An 18,774-nucleotide genomic window follows, 5' to 3' on the forward strand; every position below is an offset into this window, starting at 1 on the left:
CCATCCCATCAAATCTAGTCTTGAGCGAGAGGCCTTGTGGAACAGGAAGACGATTCGGCATCATGAGAGCCACCTCATGATGTGGAGGCAAGAGGTGGTGCCAATGTTGGAAAAGCCGGTCTTTGCTCGGTGTCGTTCACAATATGCCATAAATTCTTTACAACAAGAACATGTCATATCATGCAAGCCCACATTGGATACTTGGTGCCATCGAGCTTGTTGTCGACACCAAGCTATCCAACAAATCATTATTATTATCGGCCATGAGTGGATATCAACAATAAATTAATATTTTCTAAGTGAAAAGCGAAAAAATAAATGCCAAAATAATAATAAACCGTTGATAGAAGAGATATTGGCCATCTCAATAAAGTCAAAGAATGATAATTTTCTCTTCTTGTTTTCTTGCTCAAACAAGAAAAATATGCTGAAAATAATAATTTTCAGAAATCAAATATAACCCAAACAAGACGGCAATCAACAATATGTTGAAATCAGAGATTAGTGGTTGAGATGCTCTGATAATATGGATAGTAGCAGAATTTGAGTACACTGACCCAATAAATGCACCAAATAAGATAATTTGTCTTCAATCTTGATGGAGATAGGCATGAGCAGTCCCATAAAGGACGTGTTCAATGCACAACAGCCAAAGAAGATGATTTGAAGAAAAAGCTCCAAATTTTGGTAGCCCAATGATGAAGAAGCAGGAAGACAGTTTGTATGCCGAAGGAAAATTGGGCAAAAGCCCCAAAAATTGAAGAGAAATTACATAAATTGGATAAAATTATTACCAATTGGTGTAAAATGCCACACTTCAAGCTGAATTGAGCCTCAATTTTGATGAAATTTGATTAATTTCAGAAAAGCACCAAATATTTGGAAGAAATTGGGGTGAAATTGAGCTCAAATGATAAAAAGCCCCAAATTTCTTATGAAATTTAAAGAGGAATTTAAAGATTTTTGTGAAATTTTTACCCAAATGATGCCAAATGTCATGCCCGATGATGAATTGAGTCTCATTATGGATGAAGAATGCCAATTTCTTGAAAAGCCCCAAATCGTTCAATGAAATTTGGGCCAAATTTTGGCTGATTCGATTAAAGCCCCAAATTTGTTGATAACCAACAACTAAACTAACTTCTTCAATCCAATCTTGAATTCAAGGAAACTGATAACAAATCTTAAAATTCATGGCCAAATCCGACCCAAATTGACTGGATTTTAAGAAAGGCCCCAAATTTGATTTAAGTTGTGCTTGGAAAGAGCAATGGGTGTGAACAAGGATCTTCTCCTTGGAAAAAATGAGAAATGATTCAATAGTCATAATGTTTTAAAATTAATTTTCAATGTTGAGTGTAGTGTGTCGGTGCCAAGGCAATAAAAAGGCTGTGTTGGCGTGGTTGTCGGCAAGTAGTCACTGAGTCCATGTCAATGGATTGATGGCATCCAACTCATGCACATCGGAATGGCAACAAGACCAGCAACAACTCGCAATGGGGGCCAAGTCCTAGGCATGTCGACACGATCATTGGGATGGCACACAAAGGGCGACAACTATGGACTCTTGATTGACAGAACAATGGCGAGTTGGTGCCCAATAAATGCAACAAGTGCAACTACATGAGCAGAGAAGGACAAGCACTATAGAGTGCAGCCAAAAGAAATGGCAAGTTGCGAGCGATGTTAGTCTGACATTGCCCCGAACTTGGCATAGGGCAAAGATAGGTCAACTAGGCAAGGCAGCTCATTCTACAATAGAAGAGGTGGCAAGGAAGAAAAAAGAGTGGCCATGGACTAGCGAGCGAGCGAGGATCATGGCAAAGAGTGCAATCGCCAATAAGACAATAGAGCCAACGCAAGGGCAATGGCTCATGGGGCAACTAGTTGAGTGGAAAGAACTAAATGGCAATTGCTAGTGGCAATATAACGAGCGATGGCAATAGTGATAGGCTGTTATGATACCATTGTTGGCCCACGCATAAAGTAATTGAAAGAGAATGAAAGATAATCAATGAATGCACAATAACTAAATCACAAAATGAGAGGCGATGTACTAATGAGTAAGAGAGAATACAACGTTGAAGTCAATCATGATGAAAAATGCCACAATTATTTGCTAATGAGGTGCAAAGTATTCTCTCTAATAATAGCAAACCCTAAGTGAAACCCTAACCCTAGTGTCCTAGGCACCAATAATTGCATTTGATGACAGTTAAAATGCCTAGGAAGCCTGAGGATCAAAGGGCATCAACACATAGCCCACGAGATGGCCTATATTGGCATCTCACCATGTGAACCCAAGAGGCTACTCAACATAGATCTCCATCTTCAAGTCTCCATTTAAAAACATAAATTATACATCCAACTAATAAACCAGCCATCTATGACTAGAGCAAGGACAGCCCTAATAGTCACCATTCGTGCCATAGGGACAAACTTACATAGGTATCATCAAAATCTATAATGGGATTTTGAGCAAACCCCTTAGCCACCAATCTAGCTATGTGGATGTCCAACCAACCATCGATGTATATTTGATTTTAAATACCCACTTGACTCCAATTACTTTGCCTTTGGCTAGTTGAGACACTAAATTCCACGAACCATTCCACTATGGCAAGCAAGTAGCAGTGGATCATCCTTCTTTGGGCCTCACTAGTAGCTGACAGCTCGTGGTGGTTGCAACCACTTGTTGCTCGGAACTTCAAAAATAGAGTGCTCCTCAATCTCCTTTGAAGCCAAAAACTCTACAATGTGCACATCCTTGCAAATGACGTCTCAAGTTTTTAGATCATATGACAAACCATCCACTAACTAGCTGTTACATCCTATGAACAAGTATAGTGGCCCTTGAAGCCTTCAAGTCTATCTTCCCTCACTCCATTAAAATATGGACATATGCATCACACTCAAAGATCTTGAAATAAGAAACATGAAGTTTAATACAAATATGCCTCAAAAAGTATCATACCTGAAACAACCAAGGATATGAATGGTCATTGCTATAACCCCCATAGAGCCTATGTCTAAATGGTTCTCTCCATCTCCAAAAAGACACATTTCAATGCTCCATTGTCAAATGCATAGTACAAGGGAGTTTCAAAAATGGAGAAAATGAAAAATAGAAACCTCAATTTGTCTCCAAATCTTTCATCTATTTATGGTAGTAATCGAGACTCGTTGTTTGTATCTAAAGTTGCAAGCATTTGTTCTTTCAGGTTTCTATGAATTATTTAGTCTTTGAAAGAAGCAAAACAATTGATTTTTAAGCATACTACATTGCATGGACCATGCTTGTTCTTTCAGGTTTCTATGAATTATTTAGTCTTTGAAAGAAGCAAAACAATTGATTTTGAAGCATACTACATTGCATGGACCGCTTACACCAAGAGAGATTCAAGAGTAGAAGCACATTTTGTATTGTGAAGACAAAAGGACACATACCTAGAAACATTCTATAAAGTTTATAATTCCTCCACTTATGATGCTAAGTGGATTGATGAGGATTCTTCAAGTATTACCCTCTTTGTTTTGCATATTTACAACAAAGCTTTTCACTCATCAGTACCAATTACGGACACTCATAACTTAAGAAATAAAAATTATGACGACTCATGTATAGAGTAATGAGGTGTATATGTCATTTTTAATCTCTAGGAAGAAGGACGTAATTAAATTTTTAAGCAATCGAAATGAGAAGACCGTGGTAGTGATTCGACCTCACACAACCAGACCAAGTGAGTGATTAGCCGTATTTGAGCCTGGCATTAGAAGACCATAACACTATCCAATGGGTTTTCTCGTATCTATTTTTACTGACTGGACCAATTTAGTAATCAGTAAGGTTTGGTTTCGAATGCAAAGAACTCAATGATTGGGCCGACAGGGGTGAGAGCATGGGGTTGTTCCTGATTAGCATAAGAGGATTTTCCATGCTATCCTTGCCAAGTTTGCATGCTATCACCATGCACATTCAAAAGTCTAGCGGTTTTTACTATACAGTAAGCGATAAACCCTAAGTGCGTGATTTAATGAAGGGGACTAGTACAACAATCAGTTAAACCTGAAGACAACTTAGTTAAGCTGTTTAGGTGCCTTAGGTGTGAAGACTTCCACTCTAGAAAGCTAGGGTAGAAGGCACCACTTTGCACGAACGTGTGAAGCTGTCATCTAGTCTCAATGACATGAGTGGAAATAAAGCACAGACAAGAATACCTGCATACAAGTCTCGTCCCAGTCATGCCCGAATCTGATGACAACTGCGCGCTCTTCCTCTGCGAGGATGGCTTGATCGACTGCCCATCCGGAATGGAGGTGAGGGAGAAGATACGACATTCCACTGTGTGTCTGCGAACCCCTCTCTCTCTCTCTCTCTCTCTCTCTCTCTCTTCGTGCTCCGAACGCGAACACTGGATGCTTGTGTGCCTGCAGAATGTCGAAGGCACCAGCCTTCAAAACTATACGGGGATATTGCTGCGTGATGGAATTTAAAGAGAAGCGTTAAAACGATCGATTTGTTGCAACTTGTTAAAGCGGGGTTTAATGTAAATTTTTTTATTATAAAAATGGGTTTAATGTAAAAAAAATTATTATAAAAATGGTAAATACATATAATTCAGTTTTAAAATCCCCGGAAAATTGTTGTATTTGCTATCAAAAATGTTTTTCGTGAACACTACTCTACGCTACAAGGAGGCTCCCCAAAAGTAAAACACGTGCCAACAACATGAAGGGCTTGCTAGTTTATGCTAGCAATGTATGTCTACATTCCGACTGAGTTCAAACATCCCAAGGATGGACCAATTGTCATTTGCCTCACCCGTATATAAAGTCTTGGCAAAAAATCTATGACATTGAAAAGAAAAGGCTCAAGATATGCTTGGCCTTTCAAGCATCATGGCCTACTAGAGTTGGGTAAATTCCTTTTTCCCCCAATTTAACCAAAACACATGATACCCCATTCAATGAAAATTTTACACAAAAGATACAACTTTAATTTTTAGGCCTTTGAAGTTATGGTATAGATTCTTATGTATTACATATAAGCCTTATGTGAAACGGACACTTGAGCAATGTAATTTTTTTAATAATTCAAACTTTGTTAAACTTTAAAACAATGAATCCTTCAAAGTCACTTTGTTGGCCCCTTATTGTTGTTATTTTACGAAACTTTGATTTATAACTAGATCTACTTTATATAAATACCAAGATGTCCCAAAGTCTTTTATTTGACTTCCATATAATATATATTGACAATTTAAAAAAATTTATGTAACTCACTTAGGGGAAAAAAGGATATAATGAGGGATTGTTGGATGACACTCTACTGGCCCTTTACCCTTGTAATTGGAATCCCAACCTTAAGCTAGTCTATGCTTCATGTCTCAATAAGCCATGTCATAGAGTCCCATCGATTTGACATAGTTTGCATTCACTACATGTGCAAGCTCTAGGTGCAACCTCTTATCTATAAACAAGGGTGCACTATCAAGTGCAAGAGCGTTGTCCTTTTTTCTGTGTGTGTGTGTGTGTGTGTGTGTGTGTGCGCGCGCGCGCCCTTTTCTTTAATTTTATTTTTTTTAACCCTTATTTCTCAAAAAGCAAGATATACACACACATAAGCCTTCAAGAAGGCCGCTAAAGTGAAGTTAAAGAGTGGATAATTTTTTTAGGACATGCACCACCTTGTCACCACACCATTGTATAAGCATATGCCCTAAAGGGCAATGCTAATAAAGGTCTTCCTTTCACCTGAATGTCAAGTCAACCTCATTCATCCAAAGTTGTAGGATCGACCCAACCAAACTAGGTTGGCAAAGGTCCCATATTTTCCAACATCCTCCCTTACCCTACATCAATGTGTTTTGGAACTTTTGTAAGAAAACAAGAACTACACAAACTATCCCTGCTATTTGGATTTTTTGCTGGTAGTGGAGGTACCTACAGTCAATCAATGCTACATATTCAAGACTCTTCATCGGTGACACCTATAAGCTATGGTCAATGTTGTATGTTCAAGACTCTTTGCTAGTGATACCTAGGATCTGTCACTAAATTGATTGCTTATTACTCATTCTCTATTTAATAAATTTATGTCAATAAATTAATAACTCACTTTTCTTTAAGTGTTGATGATCATCTAGAATGGCCATGAGACCATTTAGAGACCAGTATTCCTAGTGCATTGCTTAATGGGGTGATCAGAGTACTGTGACGGGGATATATGATATACGCAGTACAGGTTATGAAGGGGGAAAGAAGTGTCTACCAAGTGTAAGAGTATACACCAGAACCAAGGAGTTACATATAAATGAAGATGGATTGAGTTCTAAGAAGAGGAAGTGCATTAGCATTGTGTATATGTATTTATGTGTGCATCTAGGGATGCCTAGGAACGTTTACTTGTGTGTAATGAGCATTGCATTCATTTAGGGTCATCCTCCACCTTGCAAGTCAAGGTTTAAGGTCTTTTCTTTCATTAAGAAAGACGAGAGAGGTAATTCTCTCACTAAGAAAGACAAGAGACGTGATCCTCTAGAAGTGAGGAGAGAAGTGATTTTCTATTTCTAAGGTCTAAAATGACACAAGCTTTTGTGTGGAATTCAATCTTAAGGTTGATGCCCAAGGCAATCTAATGAACTCTACTTATCTATGGCTCAAGGTGGTTGCATGGACCATAAGTTAAGAGTACAGTTTAAAAAGCTATTTTTTTCAAAATAGATATGGTGAATCCATTTTTTAAATATCTCGTGATAGAAATACGATCTCAAAAAATGGACTGCCAAGGTTATCGAAAATAATAAGATCTACAACTTTTGTGTTGGACGTTTTTTCATCTAAGCAACGCACAGAGGTATCTCGAAATTGGTGTTGTAGAGTATGTCCTGGAACAGCCACATCTTGCATGAAGATCAACCTTTCCAATCTTGGCAATCAAGTCTCTCTCCAAGAAGAGAAGCTATCGAAAGCCTATAAAATAGGAGGCTCTCCTTCGGTGTGGGAGAGGGAAAGGAAGCATCACTTTGCATGCATCTGAGAGGAGAAGAGAAGGAGCAAGTGCTATGGAAGCCCTGTTGAAATCAAGTTCCAAGAGGAGGAGAGAAGGAGCAAGTGCTGCGGAAGCCCTACTGAAATCAAGTTCCAAGAGCTCTGTAGCCCTGCTGAAATCAAGTTCCAAGAGGAGGAGAGAAGGTGTAAGTGTTGCGGAAGCTCTGCTGAAATCAAGTTCCAAGAGGAGATCCCTACACACATTGTGTAGGAGAGAAGGTGCAAGTGTTGTAGAAACTCTACTAGAATCAAGCTCCAAGAGGAGATCCCTACACATATTGTGTAGGAGAAAAGGAGAGACCCAAGAAGGATCAAAAGGTGCCAACTTCCAAGTTGTGCAAGTGTTAGCCGATTGTATACCGTGCAAGGAACCGTGATCTTGTTCCCAGGATCTACAAGTAAGAACTGGTTAATGTGTAATGGAGGAGATATGATATCAGGAGGCATATTCCATGGTGGATTCCATAAGGTTTTGTGGTGGATTTCGTAAAACTATATTTATTTACCGGGTCTCATACACAAGGTGGATTCCTTGTGCAAGAAGTTGACGGGGACGCTTGTCCTTTTTGGGCGTCGTGTTAATTTAATGTGCACGTGGGTGATTCCACACCGGGTGATTCCACACCGGGTGATTCCGCAAAATACATATTTAAATTAATGGACGTTTATGAGTTTAGAGTGCACTCGTATTAAATTAAGTTAGGATAGAGTTCCAACCTATTTAGTTATTTTGTAGATAAAGACTACTATGTATTCACTTTTGTCGATTTAATTTTATTATTTCCTAACAATTGTGAATGCTTCAATTGATGTGTAGAGCAGGCGGTGGCGGTGTTGGGAAGCACTGGGTAAAAACATGTATTCAAATTACCTAGAATGAATTATCATTTTTGATGGGCGCTCGTCTTATCATTAAAGGCATGTCACTAATATTTATTTAGGTGCACTTATTTATTGAAGCACTTGACAAATATTAATTATTTTGTATGCGCATGGGCACACAATTTAAATATTTTATTATTGGACATTGTATTTGGGCACAACCCAACTCTTGGGCCGCCCAATCACTTTATTTTTTATTTGGACAAAAGCGAACACAAAAGCTAAAGCATGCTTATTATAAATTTGGGCTATTTTTTAGCTTTGAGATAAATAAAATTGATAAATACATGCCTTGTGAAGCGTTCACAAAAGGCATGGGGGGAGATTGTATCCAATTAGTCTTTTTGCCTCATGCCATGCAAGTATATATTCTTTTTATTTTTTGAGCTTAAAATAGAGTTCTTTGTTCTTGGGGACCTTCTGGTGCTCGCTATATATGCATTCAGCATCTGATTTGCACACTAGTAGTATTAGAGTGAAGTTGAGATCAAGGACTTTCAATCGCTTACCATCTCGTGCGAAGATGAAGCTCCTAGAACGAACGAGCTCTACAGTCAGTCTCGAACTGTCAATACTAGCGTGTTCCTGGCAATGAAGAACCCCTTGCTATGCTATCAGAATGTGAAGGACCACTCTCTGTTGATGAAGAACCACCTAGGAAGTTCCTTTATCAAAACATTTTTTTAAATCAGAAAGCAGAAACTTTCATTAGTAATTGAAGATTGCAAAGCTGAATAAGCTTTATAAAAAGCTTAATCCCTCAAAATCCAAAGTCTGCGATGGAAGTATGTTTTCGATGGTGTTAAATCCATCATAGACGTCCTTTTGTCCCGATAAGTTTCATTAAAATTCTAAAGCTTTTCAATAAAGCTTAAGACTACTAAGCTTTCTAAATTTCAAAATCAAAATCTTTAAATTTTTCTCAAGCGGGTGTTCATACTGAGTTCTTCTCCAAATCAAACCCGAACCGGTTTTACAACTCCCTACAAGCCCATGTTCATACCTGCACTCTGACAGAGACAATTTTCAGCAAGCAAACTGACACGCACAATCTATTTCTTGCTTGAAAGAAGACCTTCATTGATTTTCGTACCCGCAAAAAGAAGAAAGATCACAAAAAAGTCATTATAAAAAAAAAGCCTTGTAAACCCAACTTTAAGCTACGCTCATCCCCCTAACAAGTTTTCGAGAGTGTAAGGTTGTTTGAAATTTTGCAGGATGTCCGATCAAAATATAAAAGATTTTATGGTCGAAGGTGATTTACCGGAACCAACGGTAGAGCAAAAACTGGACCTAATTATGATGCAACTTCAAGAGAAACAAAGAGCACGTCAAACTTTGCAAGCTCAACTGGCCACTCTTCAATGATCTACTATCAAACAAGATGGATCACAATCCAAAGATGTTATATGACGTACACTCGATGCGACAATCGAAGCAACAATCTATCAGGAAAGAAGCCAATATAAGTAAAAGAAATTTCAAATTCTGTACTTTTAATGGACTACGTGACGGAAAGATTATTCTCACTATTATCAGTTAGTTTGAGAATTATTTTCATGAAGAACAGTATGTCGAAAAAGACAAACTCAAGTGTGTTACTAACCATTTAGTGGATAGAGCATTGCTATGGTGGACTGTTGTCCGCAAAAGTATTGATTACCCTACTACTTGGGAGGTTTTTCAAAAGAAATTTTTGTAGAATTTTCTTCCACCTCAATTCCACAAAAAAGCAATCAAACAATGGAATCTTTTGCAACAAAGAGTTTGTTAGCCTATTTTACAATATACCAAGCGTTTCTAGAATGCCTTATTGCAACTTCGAATGCTCAAAGATGTACCTAAGGTGATCCACAAGTGCAAGTTTATGTCTGGTCTGCCTGGTCTTTTTTGTGCGGAGGTGAACATGTTCAAGCCAACAACCCTCGAAGATGCGATTTCTTTGGCCTATAATGCTAAAGACAAAATTCGAGGACGAGAGAAGTGACCACAACAATTCCCAACTAACGGTAACTTCGGTACAAAGCAATTCAATTCTACCTTTCGAAGATTCAATCAAAATCTCTTTGTTTCATCTTCTTTCCGTAAATCTTGGACACGACCCCCTGCTTTACCATCAAACACAAATCCAAATCCTAAGCCATCTTTCCATCCAAATCCCAACATCCCTAAACTTCCAACCATTACCAATAATGTTTCCAAAGCCAAACCCATAGTTTGCTACAAGTGCCATCAACTTGGACATCTAGCGGCAAATTGTCAATCCAAAAATCCAACTGTTCACATCAACTACTTGGACATCTAGCGGCAAATTGTCAATCCAAAAATCCAACTATTCACATCAACTACTTGGAAGCAACTAAAGATGAAGACCATGAAGAAATTTCACGGAAGACAATGACGATATCGGTACTACTTCAGATACTTTACCAAGTATGCTAAATCCTCATTCTTTATTAATAATGAAATGTCTTGTGCATGGTAAAGAAAAGATTGTTTTACATGATGACAGGAGCACATATGATTTTATTTCTGTAAAATTGGTCAAAGAATTGAATTTACATACTGTTTCAACTCACTATCACATCAAGGCTGCATTCTTAGGTACTAGATACAATGGTACACAAGAAGTTCATGACTTAGAAATTAAAATTGATGATTATGTTGAGTGTAGAAATTTCTTAGTTGTGCCTTTGCAATCTAGTGACATTATTTTAGGAATGCCTTGGGTAATCCCAATATAGATCATTCCATGCATTCAATGACAATTCATTCTAATGGGAAACAAATCACATTACATGGTATATATACCTTAGATACTTTTCAACTACTTAGTCACACATAGGCTAAATGTGCATTCAGAAAAGGTAGTAAATCCTATTTAATATGGGTGAATGAAATTGAAGCTAAGAAAAATCAGATGCATCCCAGACACACACAATTTATTTCATAATTTAAAGATTGTTTTGCTATTGACTTACCATCTTGCTTACCACCTACACGTCCTGAAGATCATAAAATAGACTTAATTCCAGGTTCTCAACCACCATGTAAAGCACCTTATTGACATAATCAAATTGAACACAAAGAAATTCAAACCCAAGTTGAAGAATTGTTAACCTGAGGACTCATTAGCTCCAGTAGTTCTCCTTTTGGTGCACATGTCCTATTAGTTAAAAAGAAAAATAACACCTATAGGATGTGCATTGATTATCAAGCCCTAAACAAAATCATTATCAAGAATAGATATTTGATTCCTATGGTAGATGACCTCATGGATAAGCTACAAGGGGCCACAATATTTAGCAAGATAGATCTTAAATCTGGATACCATCAAGTACGATTGGACACATCTGATATTTTCAAAACTACATTTAGAATACAATTTGGACATTATGAATTTCTTGTTATGCCTTTTGGTCTATCTAATGCACCAGCCACATTCATTCGTATGATGAATTGCATATTTTTGAAGCATCAACATCATGCCATTGTTTTCTTTGATGACATATTGGTTTTCAGTAAGAATGAGAATGAGCATTATAAACATCTATCTTTGGTTTTCAAATTATTGAACGTATTGTGTATTATTGGTCTGAAAATTAGCAAAAGTCTTTTGATTTACTGAAACATGCCTTAACACATGCTCCTGTATTGCAATTACCTAACTTTCATAAAACATTTTTCCTAGTAGTCACTAATGCTAATGGATCTAGAATAGAGCTGTCCTTATGCAAGATTCACATCCCATGGCCTACTCTAGCTGCAAACTTAAACCATCTGAACTCAAGTATTCTACCTATAATAAGAAATTGCTAGCTGTAGTACAAGCTTTACGTCAATGGAAACATTATTTAATGGGATCTGAATTCATGATCAAAATTGACCAACAAAGTATCAAATATCTCCTTAGTTAGCCACAAATCTCTGACCGTCATATTAAATGGGCTGCTTTTATTCAAAAATTTTATCAACTTATCCAATATCAATCCAAAAAAGAGAATGTTGTTGCTGATGCCTTAAGTAGAAGACCAAGTATCCATAATATATCTGTTATATATTTTGATTCCCTTATCCCTATGAAAGATACCTATGACCAAGACCCCAGTTTTCAAGTTGATTGGAATAAATTAGTTGCAAATAACTAGATTCCAATAGATTCATTGTCTTATATTGATGGATTTATGTTTTATGAGAAAAGGTTGTGTGTAACTGTTCCATTTCGATGATTTGTGTTGCATGAAATTCATTGTCCTCCATATCAAGGCCATAGAGGTATTATTTTTTACTTTACGTATATTGGTTGAAGATTTTTATTGGCCACAGATGGAATCTGATGTTTCTAGCTTTGTATCTGAGTGTTTAATTTGTCAAAGAGTTAAGCGACACCATGGTAAGCAATATAGTTTATTAATGCCTTTACCAATTCCTGAACAGCCATGGGAACATAATTCAATGGATTTTATTACTAGTTTGCTTAACACCCAAGCTAATCATGACATGATTTTGACTATTGTAGATCGATTTAGCAAACAAGCATATTTCATTCCATGCAAGAAAACATTAATTGCATCTCAAGCTGCTCAATTGTTTTTGAAAATTGTTTTTACCAATCATGGTTTGCCAAAAGTTATTATTTCTGACTGTGATTTTAGATTTTATAATAATTTTTGGACTACTTTATTTGCTAATTTAGGTATGATTGATTTCTCATCTGCATTTCATCCTGAAACAAATGGATAAACAAAAGCTATTAATTGTAATTTTAGATCTTTTCTGTGCATGCACAATTTCAAAACCATAAACATGGGATATACACTTACATTTACTTCAGTTTGCATACAATAATACACCACATACAACTACATAGAAAGCACCTTTCAAAATCATTTCTAGAAATAGATTGCCTACACATGTTACATCATTGTCAAACAAAGTTAAAGATGCTGAGGATATTGCCAATATGCATGGTACTATTTTTGTTGAAGTTGAAGACATGATTGTGAAAGCCTAGCAATCATACACTAAACAAGCTAACAAGAAAATAAAAGCTATGTGTTTCACAGTTGATGATTATGTTTGGTTACGCATTGAAAAGAGAAGATTACAAAGTGTTGAGAAACACCCTGTTGTTAAGTTAGCCCCTCGATTTTATGGACCTTTCAAAATCATTTACAAAATTAAAGACAATGCATTTAAATTAGAATTACCTCAATACTAGAAAATTCACAATACTTTTCATATCAGTTTGTTACGACCTTTTAGAGGCCAATTACATGTACACCCTGTCTATGAAAACCCTCCTTTGTTAGAAGAAGACATTGAAATCCTTGAACCCGAAACTATTCTAGACACTGACTTTATGACCACTAGAACTGGCCGTAGATTATTTGGTTAAGTTTAAAAATCATCCTGTTGAAGAGGCTCAATGGATGCACGCCAGTGATCTAAGTGCTTACCCCTCATTGCTCGCTCCACATTGAGGTCATAGCAATTGAGAACAACTGCTATCCCACCCTGCGGGTATGATGCCAAGAGGCATATTCCACGGTGGATTCTGTAAGACCACGGTGGATTCCGTGAGGTTTTGCAGTGGATTCCATAAAACTATATTTATTTACCGAGACTTGTACACAAGGTGGATTGCTTGTGCGAGAAGTTGACGGGGATGCTTGTCCTTTTCAGGCGTCATGTTAATTTAACGTGCACGTGGATGGTTCCACATTGGGTGATTCCGCAAAATACATATTTAAATTAATAGACGTTTATGAGTTTAGAGTGCACTCGTATTAAATTAAGGTTAGAATAGAGTTCCAACCTATTTATTTATTTTGTAGCTGAAGGCTACTACGTATTCACTTTTGTCGATTTAATTTTATTATTTTCTAACAATTGTGAATGCTTCAATTGATGTGTAGAGAAGGCGGTGGTGGCGTTGGGAAGCACTGGGCGATAATGTGTATTCCTAGACGGAATTATCATTTTTGATGGGCGCGCGCCTTATCAAAGGCATGGCACTAATATTTATTTAGGCACGCTTATTTATTGAAGCGCTTAACAAATATTTATTGAAGCGCTTAATAAATATTTAGGCACGCTTATTTATTGAAGCGCTTAATATTTATTATTTTGTATGCACATGGGTGTATGGTTTAAATATTTTATTATTAGACATTGTATTTGGGCACAGCCTGACTCTTGGGTCCCCCAACTGCTTTATTCTTTATTTGGAAAAAAGCAAACACAAAAGCTAAAGCATGCTTATTGTAAAATTGGGCTATTTTTGAGCTTTGAGATGAATAAAATTTATAAATACATGCCTTGTGAAGCACTCATAGAAGGCTTGGGGGGAGATTGTACCCAATTAGTCTTTTTGCCTCATGTCGTGCAAGTCTATCTTCTTTTTAAAAAAGCTTAAAGCAGAGTTCTTTGTTCTTGGGGACCTTCCGGTGCTCACTACATACGCATCCAACATCTGATTTGCGCACCAAGCTTGCTCCTTGTCAATAATATAACTCCACAAGGGGGGGACTGGCCCATCTTCCAGTCCCTAGTGTGTTGTCAATCTCTCTATCTCTCACTCTCTTTACATCTTTCTTTTCTCTCATATGTTCTCTCTCTGTGCTAGCATAATATTTACCATATATCTTTTAAGTATATAAGAAAATCAAGCACGTATCTCGGATCTTATAACAGTGGTATCAGAGCAGGTCTCTTTGCTTTTCTCAAAGCAAAGATGATCCTTGTAAGAAGAATGTAAAGATGGAAATTGATGAAGTACCTACAAGTGAGCAATTACAAGCTCAACTGATAAAGTATCATAGCTTGTTGGAGATTCTCGAAGTATGTTAATTGATTGACAACTTAAGGGCAAGGGAAGAAGCTACTTATGAAGGACCGAATCCTCTAAAAGATGGTGATACTGGAGGAAACACCATTGCACCAATTAATGGTGAAGGTGCAAAGCATCCAATTTCTGAGAGGCTTCCTATAAGGAAGAAGGACTCTCGGGTCAAGAAGAGTAAAAAGACCTCACCTCGAGTGAGGTGGATAAGGAGGGAGTCATCTCCCTCAGCAAACCAGCTAGTCCCCTGATTACTCAAGTTCCTCCTCCTCTTCTAGTTCCTACTCTCTTGGTTCTAAGTCTCATACAATCCACAAATGAACAAACAGAGACCATAAGAAGAGCAAGCTTAAGAAGACTAAGTCTTTCAAGTCTGGGGATAAGGACATAAAGTTTGACTCTTACTCCGATAAGAGAGATCCTGCTAAGGCATTAGCCTTTGTAATGCAATTTGAAGTTGCTTTTTTTAATGGTAATTTCTCAAAAAAGTCCACGCTCAAGCATGTAGGCATGCACTTGAAAGACACCACTAGCAATTGGTGGTTGACTCTCATTTTGGAGGGAAGGACACCTACGACTTGGGAAAAGTTCAAGAATAAGTTTTATGCTCAATTCTTGCCTCCTGATTTTGAGAATGATGTCAAGAAGGAGTGGGATTGGCTAGGCCAGAAAGAGCATGAAAAGGTCACTAGTTATGTGGACAAGTTTTGGTATACTCTTCTCAAGGTTACTCCTTTCATGGAGATTTGCGATGAAGAGAAAAAAAGGAAGTTTGAAGCTGGCCTACTCCCTCATATACACAGAACCATGAAGGTGTATCCACATGAAACCTTATCTCGCATGATGGAGTCTGCCATCATAGCTGAAAGTTTGCAAACACTTGGTACATCTCGAAAATTGGAGATGAGTTCTTATAGAGCTAGACAAGAGCATCTTTATGATCAACTAAGAGACAGGACTAATCGAAGAAGACCTACCTTTACCCATGACCAATATTCAAAGCTAGAGGGTAACAAGAAGAAGCGCAAGTATCTCTCACCCTCTGAGATACAAAAGTACAAAGAGGAAGGAAGGTGCTTTCTTTGTGGTGAGGTAGGGCATATGAAGTCTGATTGTCGTCACAAAAGGAAAGAAGCAAATGTGGTTAAAGATCCTCCTCCGCCATCCACAAATTCTATTCTGAATGTGCAAGCTAACACTCATTCAAATGAGAAGAAAAGACAACTCTTAAAGGGTTGGGGGACACTCAATAATCAACGAGTTTTGATACTGTTTGATCCAGGGTCCACATATAATTTTGTGTTAGCAGATACTATTGAAAGGCTACAAATTCCACCGAATCGAATGGAAACACCAATTAGATCAGGTTCGGAAGGACTTACAACCAAATCTACTCCTATCCAAGGGAAGTTGAATCTTAGAATTGGGGATTACCGCGACCAAGAATCTTTTCTACTTGCATGCATTGGTAACTGTGATGTTATCTTAGGTATGCCTTGGCATTACAAGATTAGACGTCTTTCCAATTTTGTTAAGAAGACCCTTGCATTTCAATTCAAGGGTCGTAACATAGTATGCATTGCTGATGCTAGAGATTGTCCTGTGCCAATGGTGAGTCATGTTAGCATCTCTAAAGAAATGAAGAAAGTTATTTTTGCGTACATGATTTTTGTGAGAGAGTCAAAATAAGCTAATGATTCAAGGGCACTTGAACACACAATACCAACTAATGCTTCTAAGTCTCAGACTAAAAAAGAACCCCTCTCTTTAATTGATCAAGCCAGACATGATTTTGTTAAACAATATGAAGATTGTTTTGGCGATTCACTCCCAGGAGAGTTACCTCCTAAGCGCTCGAAAGAGATCCTAAAACAAGTAAACAAACTGTTGGAAAAAGGGTTAGTTCAACCTAGCTCTTCTCCATATTGCTCTCCAATCTTACTTGTTCAAAAGAAAGATGGTTCTTTCCATATGTGCATAGACAACAGATCTTTGAACAAGATCACGATCAATAATCATTTTCCTATTCCAAGGATAGATGATATCTTGGATAAGTTGCAAGGGGCTAGTATCTTTAGTCGCATTGATCTCAAGAGCAGCTATCATCAGATATGGAAAGCACCTGAAGATGTTCATAAGACAGCTTTTCGTACAACGTTTGGACTAAATGAGTTTTTAGTCATGCCATTTGTGTTCTTGGTAATGGGATTATAACTATAGTAACATATGAGAAAGCTTTACCACTGCATATGGTCTCGTGTCAATGTGCAAGATGGAAATTACATTGATAAGCAATAGTAGAGCGCCTATTTCTCTGTTGTCAAACCACAATGAGCTATTGTTTTGAACCTTCTTCTGAGTTGCAACATCTTTATTCATGTCCAAACCACATTATTGGGCAAGATGAAAACAAATGGGGGAGGAGACAAGGAGAAAATCGAATGCCAAGGGAGTGAGAGCACCCCAGGAAACTATCCCAGCACGCGAGGATGATGACTCGTCAACTTTCCACACCAATCTTATAATTTGGGAGAGGCAAGAAATGGTCAGGAGCCCTATTGACCTCAACTTCTGATTCCCCACCACCCTGCGAAGAGTGCTACCCATCAAGGTAGTGGAGGAGGTGATTAACATCGGCAACAGGTCAGACAGAGATGGTTGGAGGAAAGAGAGTAGAACCCCATATTATGGGCCACCGAAGATGCTGAATTTTGGCAAAATAAAGTTTTCGAGATACCAAGGTCTGTGCTCGGCTACGAATGCCAACCTACATGAAGAAGAAGGGTCTGCGACACCAACCTGGACACTTGGATGGCTCTTTGCAACACTCAACCTTTCGAGAGGAACGAACCAACCTTTATGCCCTACCCTCAAAGGGTTGGAGTGAATTTTGACCCTAGTGTCCACGGCCGCTACGATTTCCCTGTAATCTATAACCCTCATTGTACTACATATAAGGATGCCCTCGTCTTCAAATCAGAAAACCTGTACGATACTCTAGTCCAATTCATTAACGCATTCTCCTCATGCCTTGACCCCGCCTTCATTACTACTTGTAATTACCTTAGATTGCTTAGGATACTCCTTAGGAAAGATCCCACCCCATAGGAGTGAGCAGACTTCTCGTACTCCATTTTGATCCTAATGTTATAGATAGTTGTGTTATGGCTCGACTAATTATGCGAGCTATCCTATTGCCTTCATTTTGCTTAGCTCCACTAGAGGACATGAATGATAGCTGCTTCACTCGCTGTAATCATCCATTCCTCTCCACCACCACCCTTCAAGTCCACCTAAACCTCAAGGGGTATCTCCAAAGCTGCCAATTCCTTCGTAAATCTATCAAGCCTCATTCTCTACCTCACTCCGATGACGAAGATTTAACTCCTCTCATGACTATGTAACTTTATATTAGTATATTTATTTTAAAAAAAGGGAGGGAAAGAAAAAAAAAGGGAAAAAAAAGAAAAAGAAAAAAGAAGAAAAAAGAAAAAGAAAAAGAAAAAGAAATCACACTAGCCATTGCAAGTTGCATATAGATCATAGCCACTGCACCTAGGGGTTCTCAAGTTAGGTACGTCTAGTGGCTTCAGTTGGTAGGCTCCGTCCCTAACCCCCTAGCCTCATTTTGACCCCCCACTTCACGCCTATGGCACATCAATGGAAGGACACGCCCAGGGAGGTAACACTCGCTTGTGGTTAGACTTGTCACCCTAAGCTCCATCCCACTAGTACGCGCACCATGCACCACACGACAATGGCACGCACCCACAGGTAATGCACCTTTCTTTTCTTTCCAGGTATAACTGAATGCCCCACCACCAGCTTCAAAGACCCCATCATCCATGCAATACCCTCCCCATCCTACACCAAGTGCCATTAGGCTAAGTACAACCAACCAAGGGGGCATATGCAATAGCCCCATTAGAAAGTGAATGAAGAAACTCATTGGGAACATCGCAGGTGAACTTAGCCGTGGTGAGTCAAATGATGGATCC

General features: G+C 38.1%; 1 protein-coding gene across 1 annotated transcript in view; it reads right to left on the bottom strand.

The window, feature by feature from the left end:
* The window catches only part of LOC148012638 (thioredoxin-like protein YLS8), a 33,990-nt gene extending 29,499 nt beyond the window's left edge, over positions 1 to 4,491 (bottom strand). Inside the window, exon 1 of the mRNA XM_087669535.1 lies at positions 4,219 to 4,491. Within this exon, the coding sequence (XP_087525661.1) occupies positions 4,219 to 4,338 (120 nt within the window). The 5' untranslated portion in view covers positions 4,339 to 4,491. The remainder of the gene's footprint in view (positions 1 to 4,218) is intronic.
* Between the last annotated feature and the right edge of the window lie 14,283 nt (positions 4,492 to 18,774).

This window comes from Lygodium microphyllum, chromosome 27, assembly GCF_053477565.2.
Source record: "Lygodium microphyllum isolate KBCC chromosome 27, Lygodium_microphyllum_v1.1.10, whole genome shotgun sequence".
NCBI classification, from domain to species: Eukaryota; Viridiplantae; Streptophyta; class Polypodiopsida; order Schizaeales; family Lygodiaceae; genus Lygodium; species Lygodium microphyllum.